The following is a 12,331-nucleotide window of genomic DNA, read 5'->3' as shown; positions in this document are numbered from 1 at the left end:
AGTAGAAAATTCACCACTACTTGTAATAGTTCCACTTTCACCACCATTAAAAGCAAAATATTTGGATATATTGCCTATTCTCTGATAGAAAGGTCTGATAGTAGTAGAAAATTCACCACTACTTGTAATAGTTCCACTTTCACCACCATTAAAAGCAAAATATTTGGATATATTGCCTATTCTCTTTTACTCATTTTACGAAGCAGAGGCGCGCCTGCGGAGTTCCCGCTTAATTCGCGCAAGCGATATAGCTCGTCTATGCATCGTGTCAGTACATCTACAGGGTGTCCCAAAAAAATGTATACACACCTTAAATAATTGTAAATTTGGGGTTTATTATAATTCGAATAATTTTCAACATGTAAAAGAATTTACAAATATCATTCTATTGTCTTGTTATCGCATGTTCTCAAACTGATGTCCGTTCTGCTCCAGACACTGCTGACAACGCGATGCGATGGAATGGCACACATCATGGAACAATTCCCTTGGGATATTCGTACATTCATGTTCAATGGTTGCCCTCAATTGAACGACTGTTGCAGGTTTCTGTGCGTAGACTTTGTCCTTTAGGTATCCCCATAAAAAGAAGTCTAGTGGTGTGAGGTCTGGTGAACGTGGATGGTATTCGACAAAACCTCTCTGTCCAATCCACCTGTTTGGCAAGATCCCATCAAGAAAGGATCTAACATTGCGATGGTAGTGTGGAGGTGCCCCATCTTGCTGGAAATAAAACTCTTCCTGTTCAAAGTCCTCTCTAATGCTTGGCATGACAGACTGTTGCAGCAAGTGTATACATTTTTTGGGGACACTCTGTATTTAGTCTGATATAGTGTCATGTGACAGAAGAGGCTGAAACAGGCTGTCAAAGGGATCTCAGTGCAAACGCACACGCCACGCGACGTTGGCTGGCCAGAAAATTCCAAAATTTTATCTGCCATCGTGGCAATTTGGTCCACAGTGTTGGACTCAAGGGCTGTAGCCAAAATTGTCTGAAGGTTGGCAGGCAACCTGGAGAAGAATATTATACGAAGCAGAGGCGCGTCTGCAGAGCTCCTGCTTAATTCGCGCAAGCGACTCAAGAATTGTGACGGGGTCCTGTCCCCTGGCTGCTCATCTGCCATCAGCTCGTTGAATTTACTTTCTTCCGACCGCGTGTTGCGTCGAATTTCTGCCTTGACAGTCGCATAGGTGGCGTCTGGGCTAGGATCTGTAATGAGATCTATAACATAAGTTATATTGCTGGAAAATGTGTTTTTTCCTGCTTGTTGAGACTTCATTTGTATTCGGTTCAGCCAACTTATGAAAACAGTGGAGACACATCAATATATTGGTGGCGTGAGATGGTCTGGCCCGCAGGTTGTATAGTAGTTGTGAATACGACAGTGAAATTATTCACAAACAGTAGTGTATAAAAACCTGGGCGAGTTGCTGTGTACATCTGTTGGCTCGCATGTTCGTTTTATGTTCAGGGGTCACCAATTGTAACAGGATGAAAGGTCTGATAGTAGATCTACCACTACTTGTAATAGTTCCACTTTCACCACCATTAAGAGCAAAATATTTGGATATATTGCCTATAATAAAACTATAAGCAATTAATTAAACAAATTTTAGCCACAAAATCCTAAATTGACCCCCAGCAGCCATTTCAACACTAGAAGTGAAGTACAGCTGTAGTGGACCCTCTGATTCTCTTTTACTCTTTTCAGTCATTTTACGAAGCAGGGCGTGTCTGCGGAGTTCCCACTTAATTTGCGCAAGCGACGCAAGAATTGCGACGGGGTCCTGTCCCCTGGCTGCTCATCTGCCATCAGCTCATTGAATTTACTTTCTTCCGACTGCGTGTTGCGTCGAATTTCTGCCTTGAAAGTCGCATAGGTGGCGTCTGGGCTAGGATCTGTAATGATATCTATAACATAACAGTTACATTGCTGGGAAATGTGTTTTTTCCTGCTTGTTGAGACTTCGTTCATATTCGGTTCAGCCAAATTATGAAAACAGTGGAGAGACATCAATATAATGCTGGCATTGGTGGCGTGAGATGGTGTGGCCCGCAGTGTACTTTAACAGCCTGGTGAAAGGTAGTAGCTTATCTGCACAACCGGGAATAAAACGTCTGTAGAAATTGATCATCCCTAGATAATGCCTGAGCTGGTGCAATGAAGTGGGGGGTGCGATGCGTTGAATGGCATTGACTTTTTACGACAGAGGGCTGATTCCACTCGAATCAATATGATGGCCTAGAAAATCTAGGGAAGAGCGTCCGAAAACACACTTGTCGGGATTTATACATATACTATAAGCGCGAAGACGCTGAGAAAGGTGCTGGAGATGATTTTCACGTGTGTCGCTCGCAATGAGTATATCATCGACATAGGCAAGCACAAAATCAAGACCGCGGACAACCTCATCAATGAAACGCTGGAAAGTGCTAGTAGCATTCCGCAAACTGAAACTCATATACAAAAACTCAACACCCAAAGGGGGTAGTGATCGCAGTTTTTTGAACGTCGGCTGGGTTGACCGGTATTTGATGGTACGTGCGTATAAGGTCGACCTTCGAAAAAATGGTACAACCATGGAGATTTGCCGTAAAGTCCTGTAGATTTCTGATTGGATATCTGTCGGCTATTACGGCATTGAGGCGTCGATAGTCTCCAACCGGGCGAAAATCAGACTCGCCCTTTCGCGCCAAATGAAGGGGAGACGCCTATGGGCTGGTGGAGGGGCGTATAAGGCCAAGTTGAAGCATGTGCTCAAACTCGGCCCTAGCCGCTTTTAGTCGGTCAGGCGCAAGGCGGCGTGGGCGCGAAAATACAGGTGGCCCAGTGGTGGTGATAAAATGGAGGGTCGAGTGGGTAGGCTTTTCCCGTTGAACGGCCAGAGAGGATGATCGTATTCGACCTCTGGCTTTCTTTTTCCACCAACTGCAACCAGCTGATACAGCACCTTTGATCGTGAGCTCCTAGCGATCTATCGGTTCCTCATTTCCAGCATCAACTTGAAGGGCGAGATTTTGTGATCTATACGGATCACAAGCCCCTTACGTTTGCCCTGGGTTCAAAAACGGACAAACTCTCACCTCGTGCTTTCCGGCACCTGGATTCACTAGTAACATTTGACACATACCTGGAAAAAGAACGTTCCTGCTGACGCTCTCTCTTGCCTTCCAGTTTGCGCCCTTTCGTCTCCTGCTGCTATCGACTTAGCTGCCATCTCGCAGGAGTAGCCACCTTTGGCGTCGTTAGACTTAACTTCACCCAAGTTCTCCTGTTGCCAGTTTTCCTACCTTCCGCTTTCATCAGCCGAAGGCACCATACTTTGTGATACTTCCAATTAGTTAAACAGAAATTTTAGCAACAAAATCCTAAATTGGCCCCCAGCAGCCATTTCAACACTAGAAGCAAAGTACAGCTCTAGTGAACCCTCTGATTCACTTTTACTCTTTTCAGTCATTTGACTGCGGCCATGCTGGAGCACCGCTTTTAGTCGAGCTAATAAGGAAGACTGTCCTTATTTACAAATCCAGGCCCTTCCGAAACAACACCGCAGTACCACCACCGCCCGCTCCCAGCCGACACGGAGATAGAAAAATCTCGTATCCGCCGAAAAGGGCCGCGAGTTCCTGTGGGTCGGAGAGCCTGGTCTCACTAATGGCTGCTACATCCACGCTATGAAACCTCAGGTCGTTTCACAGGTGACCCTGTTTCCAAGGTGACCCAAGGCCTCTCACATTTAAGCAACCGATTCTGAGTTTTGCCATGTTTTAAAGGTTCAGAAGGAGAAAAAGGCTCTACTTACTGTTGTTGTTTGGTGGGGTGGCTCCCTTGTGCTTTTGCACGGGTGTTTCCACCAGGTTTTTATATAGTTTTTGGGAGAAATTTCTCCCTAGCGACCCGACATCGTTAGGGAATTTCTCCTTGATTTCATTATATATAGTTTTGTTTATCTTTATTGTAAGAATGTGTGCTGGTGGTGTGTTGTGTGTTGGTATGGTAAAGTCTGGTGGTGTGTTGTGTGTTGGTATGGTAAAGTCTGGTGGTGTGTTGTGTGTTGGTATGGTAAAGTCTGGTGGTGTGTTGTGTGTTGGTATGGTAAAGTCTGGTGGTGTATTGTGCGTTTTTATAATAAAGTCTGAGTATTTAGTGTCTGTGTTTTCTTTTATGCATGATACAAGTTGTTCGTGTTTATTGCTGTAATGGTGTTGGTGTGTGGCAGTGTGGTAGTGAAAGTTTTGTTGTTGTTGTTGGGAAGCTCTATAAGAAATCAGTGGAAATTTTACCAGTGTGTGTGTTAAATTATAAGGCACAAAAAGAAAATGACTCTCCCCAGACACAACAGAATAATTTTTTTTTTTTCTATATTTCATTTTTGGATTTGGTTTGCAAGATTCTTTATGTGAGTTTGTGTGTTGAAGCATTTTTTTTTTTCTATATTTCATTTTTGGATTTGGTTTGCAAGATTCTTTATGTGAGCTTGTGTGTTGAAGCATTTTTTTTTTTTCTATATTTCATTTTTGGATTTGATTTGCAAGATTGTTTATGTGAGTTTGTGTGTTGAAGTATATTCTGTTGTGTCTGGGGAGGGTCATTTTCTTTCTGTGCCTTATAAGGTTGCAAGACGCAACGAAAATTTTAGGAAAATAAGAAATAAGTGGAAATTTTACCGGTGAGTGTGTTACATAAAACGGCACAAAAAGAAAATGACTCTCCCCAGACACAACAGAATATTTTTTCTTAATCCCTTTTTAGTGTTATTTTGGCAGTCTAATTTTATGTTAGTCTTCTCTCTTGCACACTACATCTAATTCCTCTTATGCCCATATTTTTCTCTCAGTATTCTACTGTTCTGTCACACATGTACACTTACTTGTACTTGTGGCAACATTCACCCCGGGGCGGGTTGAGTCTGCTTCTTCTACCACCCTTGAGGCATCTCCAACCATGGCAGCCCACGCGCGACGGTCCTGCGCCAGTTCACTGGAGATAGCGAACCAGTCACGGTTCCATCGGCGCAGGCCGACCACCTGCGGTCCCATGAGCACGGAGAGGTCCTCCTTGATCGTCTAACCCAGGACTTCAGCCAGTTGGGAGAAGGACATCCTGGCTCAGTTCACCCACCGGATGCCTACATGCAATGGTCAAACCACCACAAGCGCCGTTGCAGAAGGGGCCGCAGAGACAGCCCCTTCCATTTGTACACTGAACAAGCAAAAAACAAGAGAAGTCCCAAATGCTTATATGATGCCTCAAACGTACACAAAAACCTTTGAACATCAGAGAGTTGAGCCTGTAGTTTTTGAAATGTCTTTTTTTTTTCTTTTTTGTGAATCTGATTTGGATAATGCACATTTTAAGTATAAATAAAATATAACACAAAATGTATTAATGCAGTTTTATTGTCTTTATTGTACAAATCAAAAATTTATTTACATACTGTAAATCCTTGAGTATAATACGCAGGGGATTTTTAGGGGGCTGTACTTCTGAAAAACCCAAACCTCATGTATAATACACACCCCATCTCTAATTTGAGTTGTGCGTAATTAAGCCAGCAGCATCTAGTCGAACAAACACTTCCATGCATGCGTAATACAATAATGGTGATGTTCTTAACTGTTATATGGGAATGTAAATATGTTTGCAAATTGTTTTTTTTTTTACTTATTATTCTGTGTTCTGAATAGTTTTTATTTTAATAAATGTTGCTTACTGCAAGTTATGGATGATTCTTTTATGGCTTCATTGCTTTCAGGCTTAGATTAAGGTATTTTCGTGCCCGACATCAGAAAATGCATCTGAATAAACATTGCCGGACAGCAAATAGAGACATTGCTTAGAAAATATTTTTCAATTTTAATCTCGTATATTGTACGCACTAGGGATTTTGACCTTTAAATTTTTTTGTGGGCGGAATGTGGATTATATTTGGGGATTTACGGTGTATATTACTCAAAGGAATTCCAACTCTGTCTGTTTTTTATGTTTTATTTATATTCTTATAATATTGATATAGGTGCAGGAGGGGCTGTGTGGTAAGTAGCTTGCATACCAGCCACATGGTTGCGGGTTCAGTCCCACTGCGTGGCATCTTAGGCAAGTGTCTTCTACTATAGCCTCAGGCCAACCAAAGCCTTGTGAGTGGATTTGGTAGACGGAAACTGAAAGAAGCCCGTCGTATATATGTGTGCGTGTATGTCCCCCTAGCATTGCTTGACAACCGATGCTGGTGTGTTTACGTCCCCGTCACCTAGCGGTTCGGCCAAAGAGACCGATAGAATCAGTACTGGGCTTACAAAAGAATAAGTCCCGGGGTCGAGTAGCTCGACTAAAGGCAGTGCTCCAGCATGGCCGCAGTCAAATGACTGAAACAAGGAAAAGAGTAACACAAAACGTATTAATGCAGTTTTTTTAAATAAAAATATATTCTTTAATGAGAATCTTATTTGGATGATAAACACACTTTAAATATAAACAAAATATGTTGGGTGGTGCAAGAGTGGCTGTGTGGTAATTAGCTTGCTTACCACATGGTTCCGGGTTCAATCCCACTGCATGGCACAATGCATTGGTCGGTCCGGGGTTATAGCAGAAGACACTTGCCCAAGATGCCATGCAGTGGGACTGAACCCGGAACCATGTGGTTGGTTAGCAAGCTACTTAACACACAGCCACTCCTACGCCTACAAAAGAACGTGAATTTTGATCCAATTGAAAAGAAGATTATAAAAAGAAATGCTTCAAAGCACCAAGTACGCAAAGTACCACTACGGCATAGTTGGGCATGCTGGTTACTGCTGCGTATGATCCAGGCTCTTTTGTTGTTCCCATATCTGCAAAAGACAAAAAATAAACACATATACCTTTTGTTTTTAATAAAAAATAGTAATACCAACCTGTTTAAAACTGCCTTTGTTTCTATAGTACCTTGTTTTAAAGATATCTAAATATTTTTTATTTCATCTAGTTTCAGCTCACGAGCTGTGGCCATGCTGGGGCACCGCCATTAAAGTAAAACTTTCCATCAAAACTTCAAATAAACTTGTGTTGCAAACACTAGCTTAGTAAGGGCAAGATTGTTCCCCTAAATTCTTTATTGTTTCCAAAATTTATTGAAACAAAGGCAATATATATTCCTTTACTACCCACAAGGGGCTAAACACAGAGGGGACAAACGGATTATGTCGACCCCAGTGTGTAACTGGTACTTATTTTATCGACCCCGAAAGGATGAAAGGCAAAGTCGACCTCGGCGGAATTTGAACTCAGAACGTAGCGGCAGACGAAATACCTATTTCTTTACTACCCACAAGGGGCTAAACACAGAGGGGACAGACAAACGGATTAAGTCGATTATGTCGACCCAGTGCATAACTGGTACTTAATTTATCGGCCCCGAAAGGATGAAAGGCAAAGTCGACCTCGGCGGAATTTGAACCCAGAACGTAACGGCAGACGAAATACCGCTAAGCATTTCGCCCGGCGTGCTAACGTTTCTGCCAGCTCGCCACCTTAAACAAAGGCAATATATTTAAACAGGAACATGGTAAGAAAAAGGGTCGACAGACACAAATATCTTGGACTACTATGTCTAATTCATTAAATGTTCTCCTTCAGATCAGTCCATTATTTAGAAAGGTTACGAAGCATTAACAAAGGGGACTGACTTTTTTAGCACAAAAATGGATCAGTCCATCGTTTACCAGGGGCAGCATATAGATTTACACATTATTTAAATAGTGGAGGCTTCTGGGTTAGGGTGTCAGCACTATGATTGTAAAATTGTGGTTTCGATTCCTGGACTGGGCGACGCATTGTGTTCTTGAGCAAAACACTTCATTCCACGTTGCACCAGTCCCCTCAGCTGGCAAAAATGAGTAACGCTGTGATGGACTGGCGTCCCGTCCAGCTGGGGAATACATGCCATAGAAATCGGGAAACTGGGCCCATGAGCCTGGCTAGTCTTTAAAAAGGGCGCATTTATTTTTCTTATTATTTAAATATAATTAATTTCCTCATTATTCAAACAAAAAACTGAAACGTTCTTATTTATTAAATTCGTAACAAGTGTTGTATAAGGATTTCCTGGCATTCTTGTGTAATTAAATTTGGTGGCTCAAAATTTTAACATAACAATGAAAATGGCTGGTATAAAGAATTGGGAGGGGATAAAACACCCAAGAAAATATTAAGGGCTATGGTGAAAGTAAATTAACCAAAACTCAAATCTCATGATAAAAATGAATAATTAGTAAATTATTTATAATTAATAAATTAACCAAAATCTTATGATAAAAATGAATAATCAGTAAATTAACCAAAACCAAAATCTCATGATAAAAATGAATTAGTAAATAATTAATAATAATAATTAGTAAATTATCCTGCATCTGATAGAAGGATTATCTAGCATTGGTAAAGACAGTGGTTTCTGTCAATTTTTATTCTTGATAATATTTTTCTCTTTGAATTCTTCTTTCTCAAACAAGAAACTAGAGAATGCAAATCCATTCTATAGCAACTAAATAGTTAAAAAGATAGTTGATCCTTGAGAATGAAGCTAACTAATCCATTCAGTCAAACAAAACAAAAAAAAAAAAACTAATTCAAAAGAAATTTTTGAACTTGTTCAGTTACAAACTGTGATTTTTGTTTAAATATTAGAAAAATATTACGGAGATGTACTTGCATAGCAAGTGATTTGATCTGAGATCGTGTACTGGAATGAAAACAATTGCAGCGTGGAAGGTGTTAATAAGCCATTTAAGAAACACATAAAATCCGTTCGATTCACTTCAACATTTAAGTTTAATTTGTCAAAATATTTTCCTCGCTTTAAGACCGCCACCTGTTCACTGACAAGATGCAGCACGGATTTTTGTCAGTAAACAGGTTGCGGTCTTAAAGGGACGAAAATATTTTGACAAATTAAACTTAAATGTTGAAGTGAATCGAACGGCTTTTGTGTGTTTCTTAAATGGCTTACAAACACCTTCCACGCTGCAATTATTTTCATGATTAGGACATGGTGATCTCATATCAAGATAAACAGCATATGACCTTGCAGGTGGGGCCCAGTTAGAATTTTCTTCAGGTTGAGTAGCCCCTCCTGCTCAAACGGTCCCTGAATAAGGGTTGTTTAAGGATGTTGAAAGAACCACCCATGTTTCCAGAGGTGAACTATTCAAACCCCAAAGAATCCCTCTCAACACATGGCTATGATGCTCCCCCACTACTTCTGCTCGTGATCAGAGATGCACATATCGTCAGCCACTAAGGGACATGCTCAACTGGTTACGGTCAAACAACTGACAAGCAAATCTGTGGTATTGAGCAGAATATTTGCTGTAGCCCATCTTTTATACCAAGACAAAACAGTGTACATGATAACACTTCCAATCAGTTAAGATCAGAAGCCATCAGAGCCACTGCCTGGTACTGCATCAGGGCTATTATAGTCATTGTACAGTAAACGATATGATGAGGTTGCTGATTGAAGATATTGCTTAACAACAACCACAACAAGAGCAGAGGCAGGTGACCACTAGAGCTGGAAAAGCAATATCTATCAAGCAACAACAAGAACAACAACAACAACAGTAGCCAACAGAACAAAGAATTCACCAACATTTAGGGTTTCCACACAGCAAACAGCAGCAAAAACAACAACAGAAATTCCTACAAATTTGTCCCTCACCTATTAGGGCAGCCAGGCGTGTCCTTCACAGGGGGATGGTGCTGACAAAGAGTCTGAATGGCAAAATGTCAACAGGTGAAATATCAACACAAAAATCTGACAGGTAGGAAACACCTTTGAAAACAAATTGACAAATATTTCCACCAACAGCACCCACACTAGTACCTTCAATAACAAACATCACCCCAATCACTACCGTCGACACCACCCTCACAAGCACACAACCCAATTCACACACACAACTCCCAAATGTCTCAACACCAGCAAAGGTCAAACGTTCTGAACTACAGAGCAATAAACACAAACAATAAAGACCCAAGGGGTCACACACATAACCATACAGACATCACACACACATAGGGGTCATCCAAACATCACAAGACTCAATACCATAAAAACTAAATTTCCTGACGGAGTAGGGTCCTTCGGAAGAGACGTCAATAAAAGACTATATAAAGAAACATCCATATATAGGCGCAGGAGTGGCTGTGTGTTAAGTAGCTTGCTAACCAACCACATGGTTCCGGGTTCAGTCCCACTGCGTGGTATCTTGAGCAAGTGTCTTCTGCTATAGCCCCGGGCCGACCAATGCCTTGTGAGTGGATTTGGTAAAAGGAAACTGAGAGAAGCCCGTCGTATATATGTATGTATATATATGTAAGTATGTGTTTGTGTGTCTGTGTTTGTCTCCCTAGCATTGCTTGACAACCGATGCTGGTGTGTTTATGTCCCTGTCACTTAGCGGTTCAGCAAAAGAGACCGATAGAATAAGTACTGGGCTTACAAAGAATAAGTCCCGAGGTCGATTTGCTTGACTAAAGGCGGTGCTCCAGCATGGCCTCAGTCAAATGACTGAAACAAGTAAAGAGAGTATATACCTATTTCTTTACTACCCACAAGGGGCTAAACACAGAGGGGACAAACGGATAAGTGCATAACTGGTACTTAATTTATCAACCCCGAAAGGATGAAATGCAAAGTCGACCTCGGCGGAATTTGAACTCAGACCGCAGCGGCGGACGAAATACCACTAAGCATTTCGCCTGCCGTGCTAACGTCTCTGCCAGCTTGCTGCCTTGAAACATCCATATATACCAATGAGGATGGAACATCCATCCCCACAAAAGTACTGTGAGTAACCTTTTCTTCTTCCGTAGTCTAACCCGATATGGCCTTGTTCGGAATAGGCAGTATAAATGCATGTGGCCTGGGTTGTCTTGGAAACAGGGCCATCTACTCAATGACCTCAGGTCACTAAGTGTTGATGTCGTGACCATCAGTGAAACCAGACTCTCTGGCCATTTCCAAGATCTATTTATCTCCATGTCAACCAGGAATACAAGGTGAAACTGCAGTGTTTTTCCAGAGGGGCCTATCTTCGTAGACCCTCAAGTTAAGTTGGTGATACTGGACATGAACAGTAGTGACAGGGGTGTCCTCAGGCTGGTGGCTGTTTATGCTCTGACACGAGCAGGACTGTTTGTCAAGTCTCAGCTAGAACCTCAGACAGACAGTACTTTAAACAATATGCATGCAGGCCCAAGTAATGCTGACCTTTGTAATACATCTAGACTGTAGGGTATTTCTAAGGTTTTCAGATGCCTTTTTTTTACAGATTGGGTGGTATTGAAGAAAGAATTACGAATGAGGTTTCTAGCCACAAACGCTAAATGTAATAGGAAACCCACTTACCAGGTCTGATAGTAGTAGAAGATCCATCACTACTTGTAACAGTTCTGCTTTCACCACCTATAAGAACAAAATATTTGGATATATTGCCTTTTATAAAACTATAAGCAATTAAACAAATTTTAGCAACAAAATCCTAAATTGGCCCCCAATAGCCATTTCAACACTAGAAGCAAAGTACAGCTCTAGTGGACCCTCTGATTCTCTTTTACTCTTTTCAGTCATTTGACTGTGGCCATGCTGGAGCACCGCTTTTAGTCGAGCTAATCGACCCCAGGACTTATTCTATTGGTCTCTTTTTGCTGAACCGCTAAGTTACGGGGACGTAAACACACCAGCATCGGTTGTTAAGCGATATCGGGGTGACAAACATAGACACACAAACACACACACACATATATATATATTTTATTATTATATGTAGAAAAATACAAACTGGGGCAAGAACGCAAAACACTTAGAAGACGACACAAAAAACACGGACGGGACATTCGAAGCCTTCAATCTTCAGTCAAGAACTGGATCATCGTAGCAATTTCGGCTGATTTCGTATATATATATACGATGGGCTTCTTTTCAGTTTCCGTCTACCAAATCCACTCACAAGGCTTTGGTCAGCCTGAAGCTATAGTAGAAGATACTTGCCCAAGGTGCCACGCAGTGGGACTGAACCTGGAACCATGTGGTTGGTAACCAAGCTACTTTCCACACAGCCCCTCCTGCACCTTATAGTATAATAAAACTATAAGGAATTAATTAAACAGAAATTTTAGCAACAAAATCCTAAATTGACCCCCAGCAGCCATTTCAACACTACAAGCAAAGTACAGCTCTAGTGGCCCCTCCGATTTGTATTTCTAGCTCTTTAACCTTCCTTAACCCTTTCGTTACTATATTTTGAGATGCTGTGTTTCTTTCAATTACTTTTAAATATGACAAAGAA

General features: G+C 41.4%; 1 protein-coding gene across 8 annotated transcripts in view; it reads right to left on the bottom strand.

Moving 5' to 3' along the window:
- Positions 1–6,423: 6,423 nt before the first annotated feature.
- Positions 6,424–12,331, bottom strand: part of LOC115225255 — a 27,964-nt gene continuing 22,056 nt past the window's right edge. For 4 of the 8 annotated variants that reach the window (XM_036514360.1, XM_036514363.1, XM_036514361.1 and 1 more), the window contains 2 exons: positions 11,392–11,448; positions 6,424–6,835 (listed from right to left, as the gene is read on the bottom strand). In XM_036514360.1, coding sequence (XP_036370253.1) covers positions 6,726–6,835; positions 11,392–11,448 — 167 coding nt within the window. In that variant the 3' untranslated portion in view covers positions 6,424–6,725. Of the gene's footprint in view, positions 6,836–9,699; positions 9,753–11,391; positions 11,449–12,331 lie in introns of all 8 variants that reach the window. The other 4 variants (XM_036514362.1, XR_005004086.1, XM_029796193.2 and 1 more) reach the window with 4 other exon arrangements.

The sequence above is a fragment of the Octopus sinensis genome, linkage group LG27 (assembly GCF_006345805.1).
Source record: "Octopus sinensis linkage group LG27, ASM634580v1, whole genome shotgun sequence".
NCBI classification, from domain to species: Eukaryota; Metazoa; Mollusca; class Cephalopoda; order Octopoda; family Octopodidae; genus Octopus; species Octopus sinensis.
The sequence above is the reverse complement of the archived record's forward strand: the minus strand, read 5'-3'. Positions and strand labels throughout refer to the sequence as shown.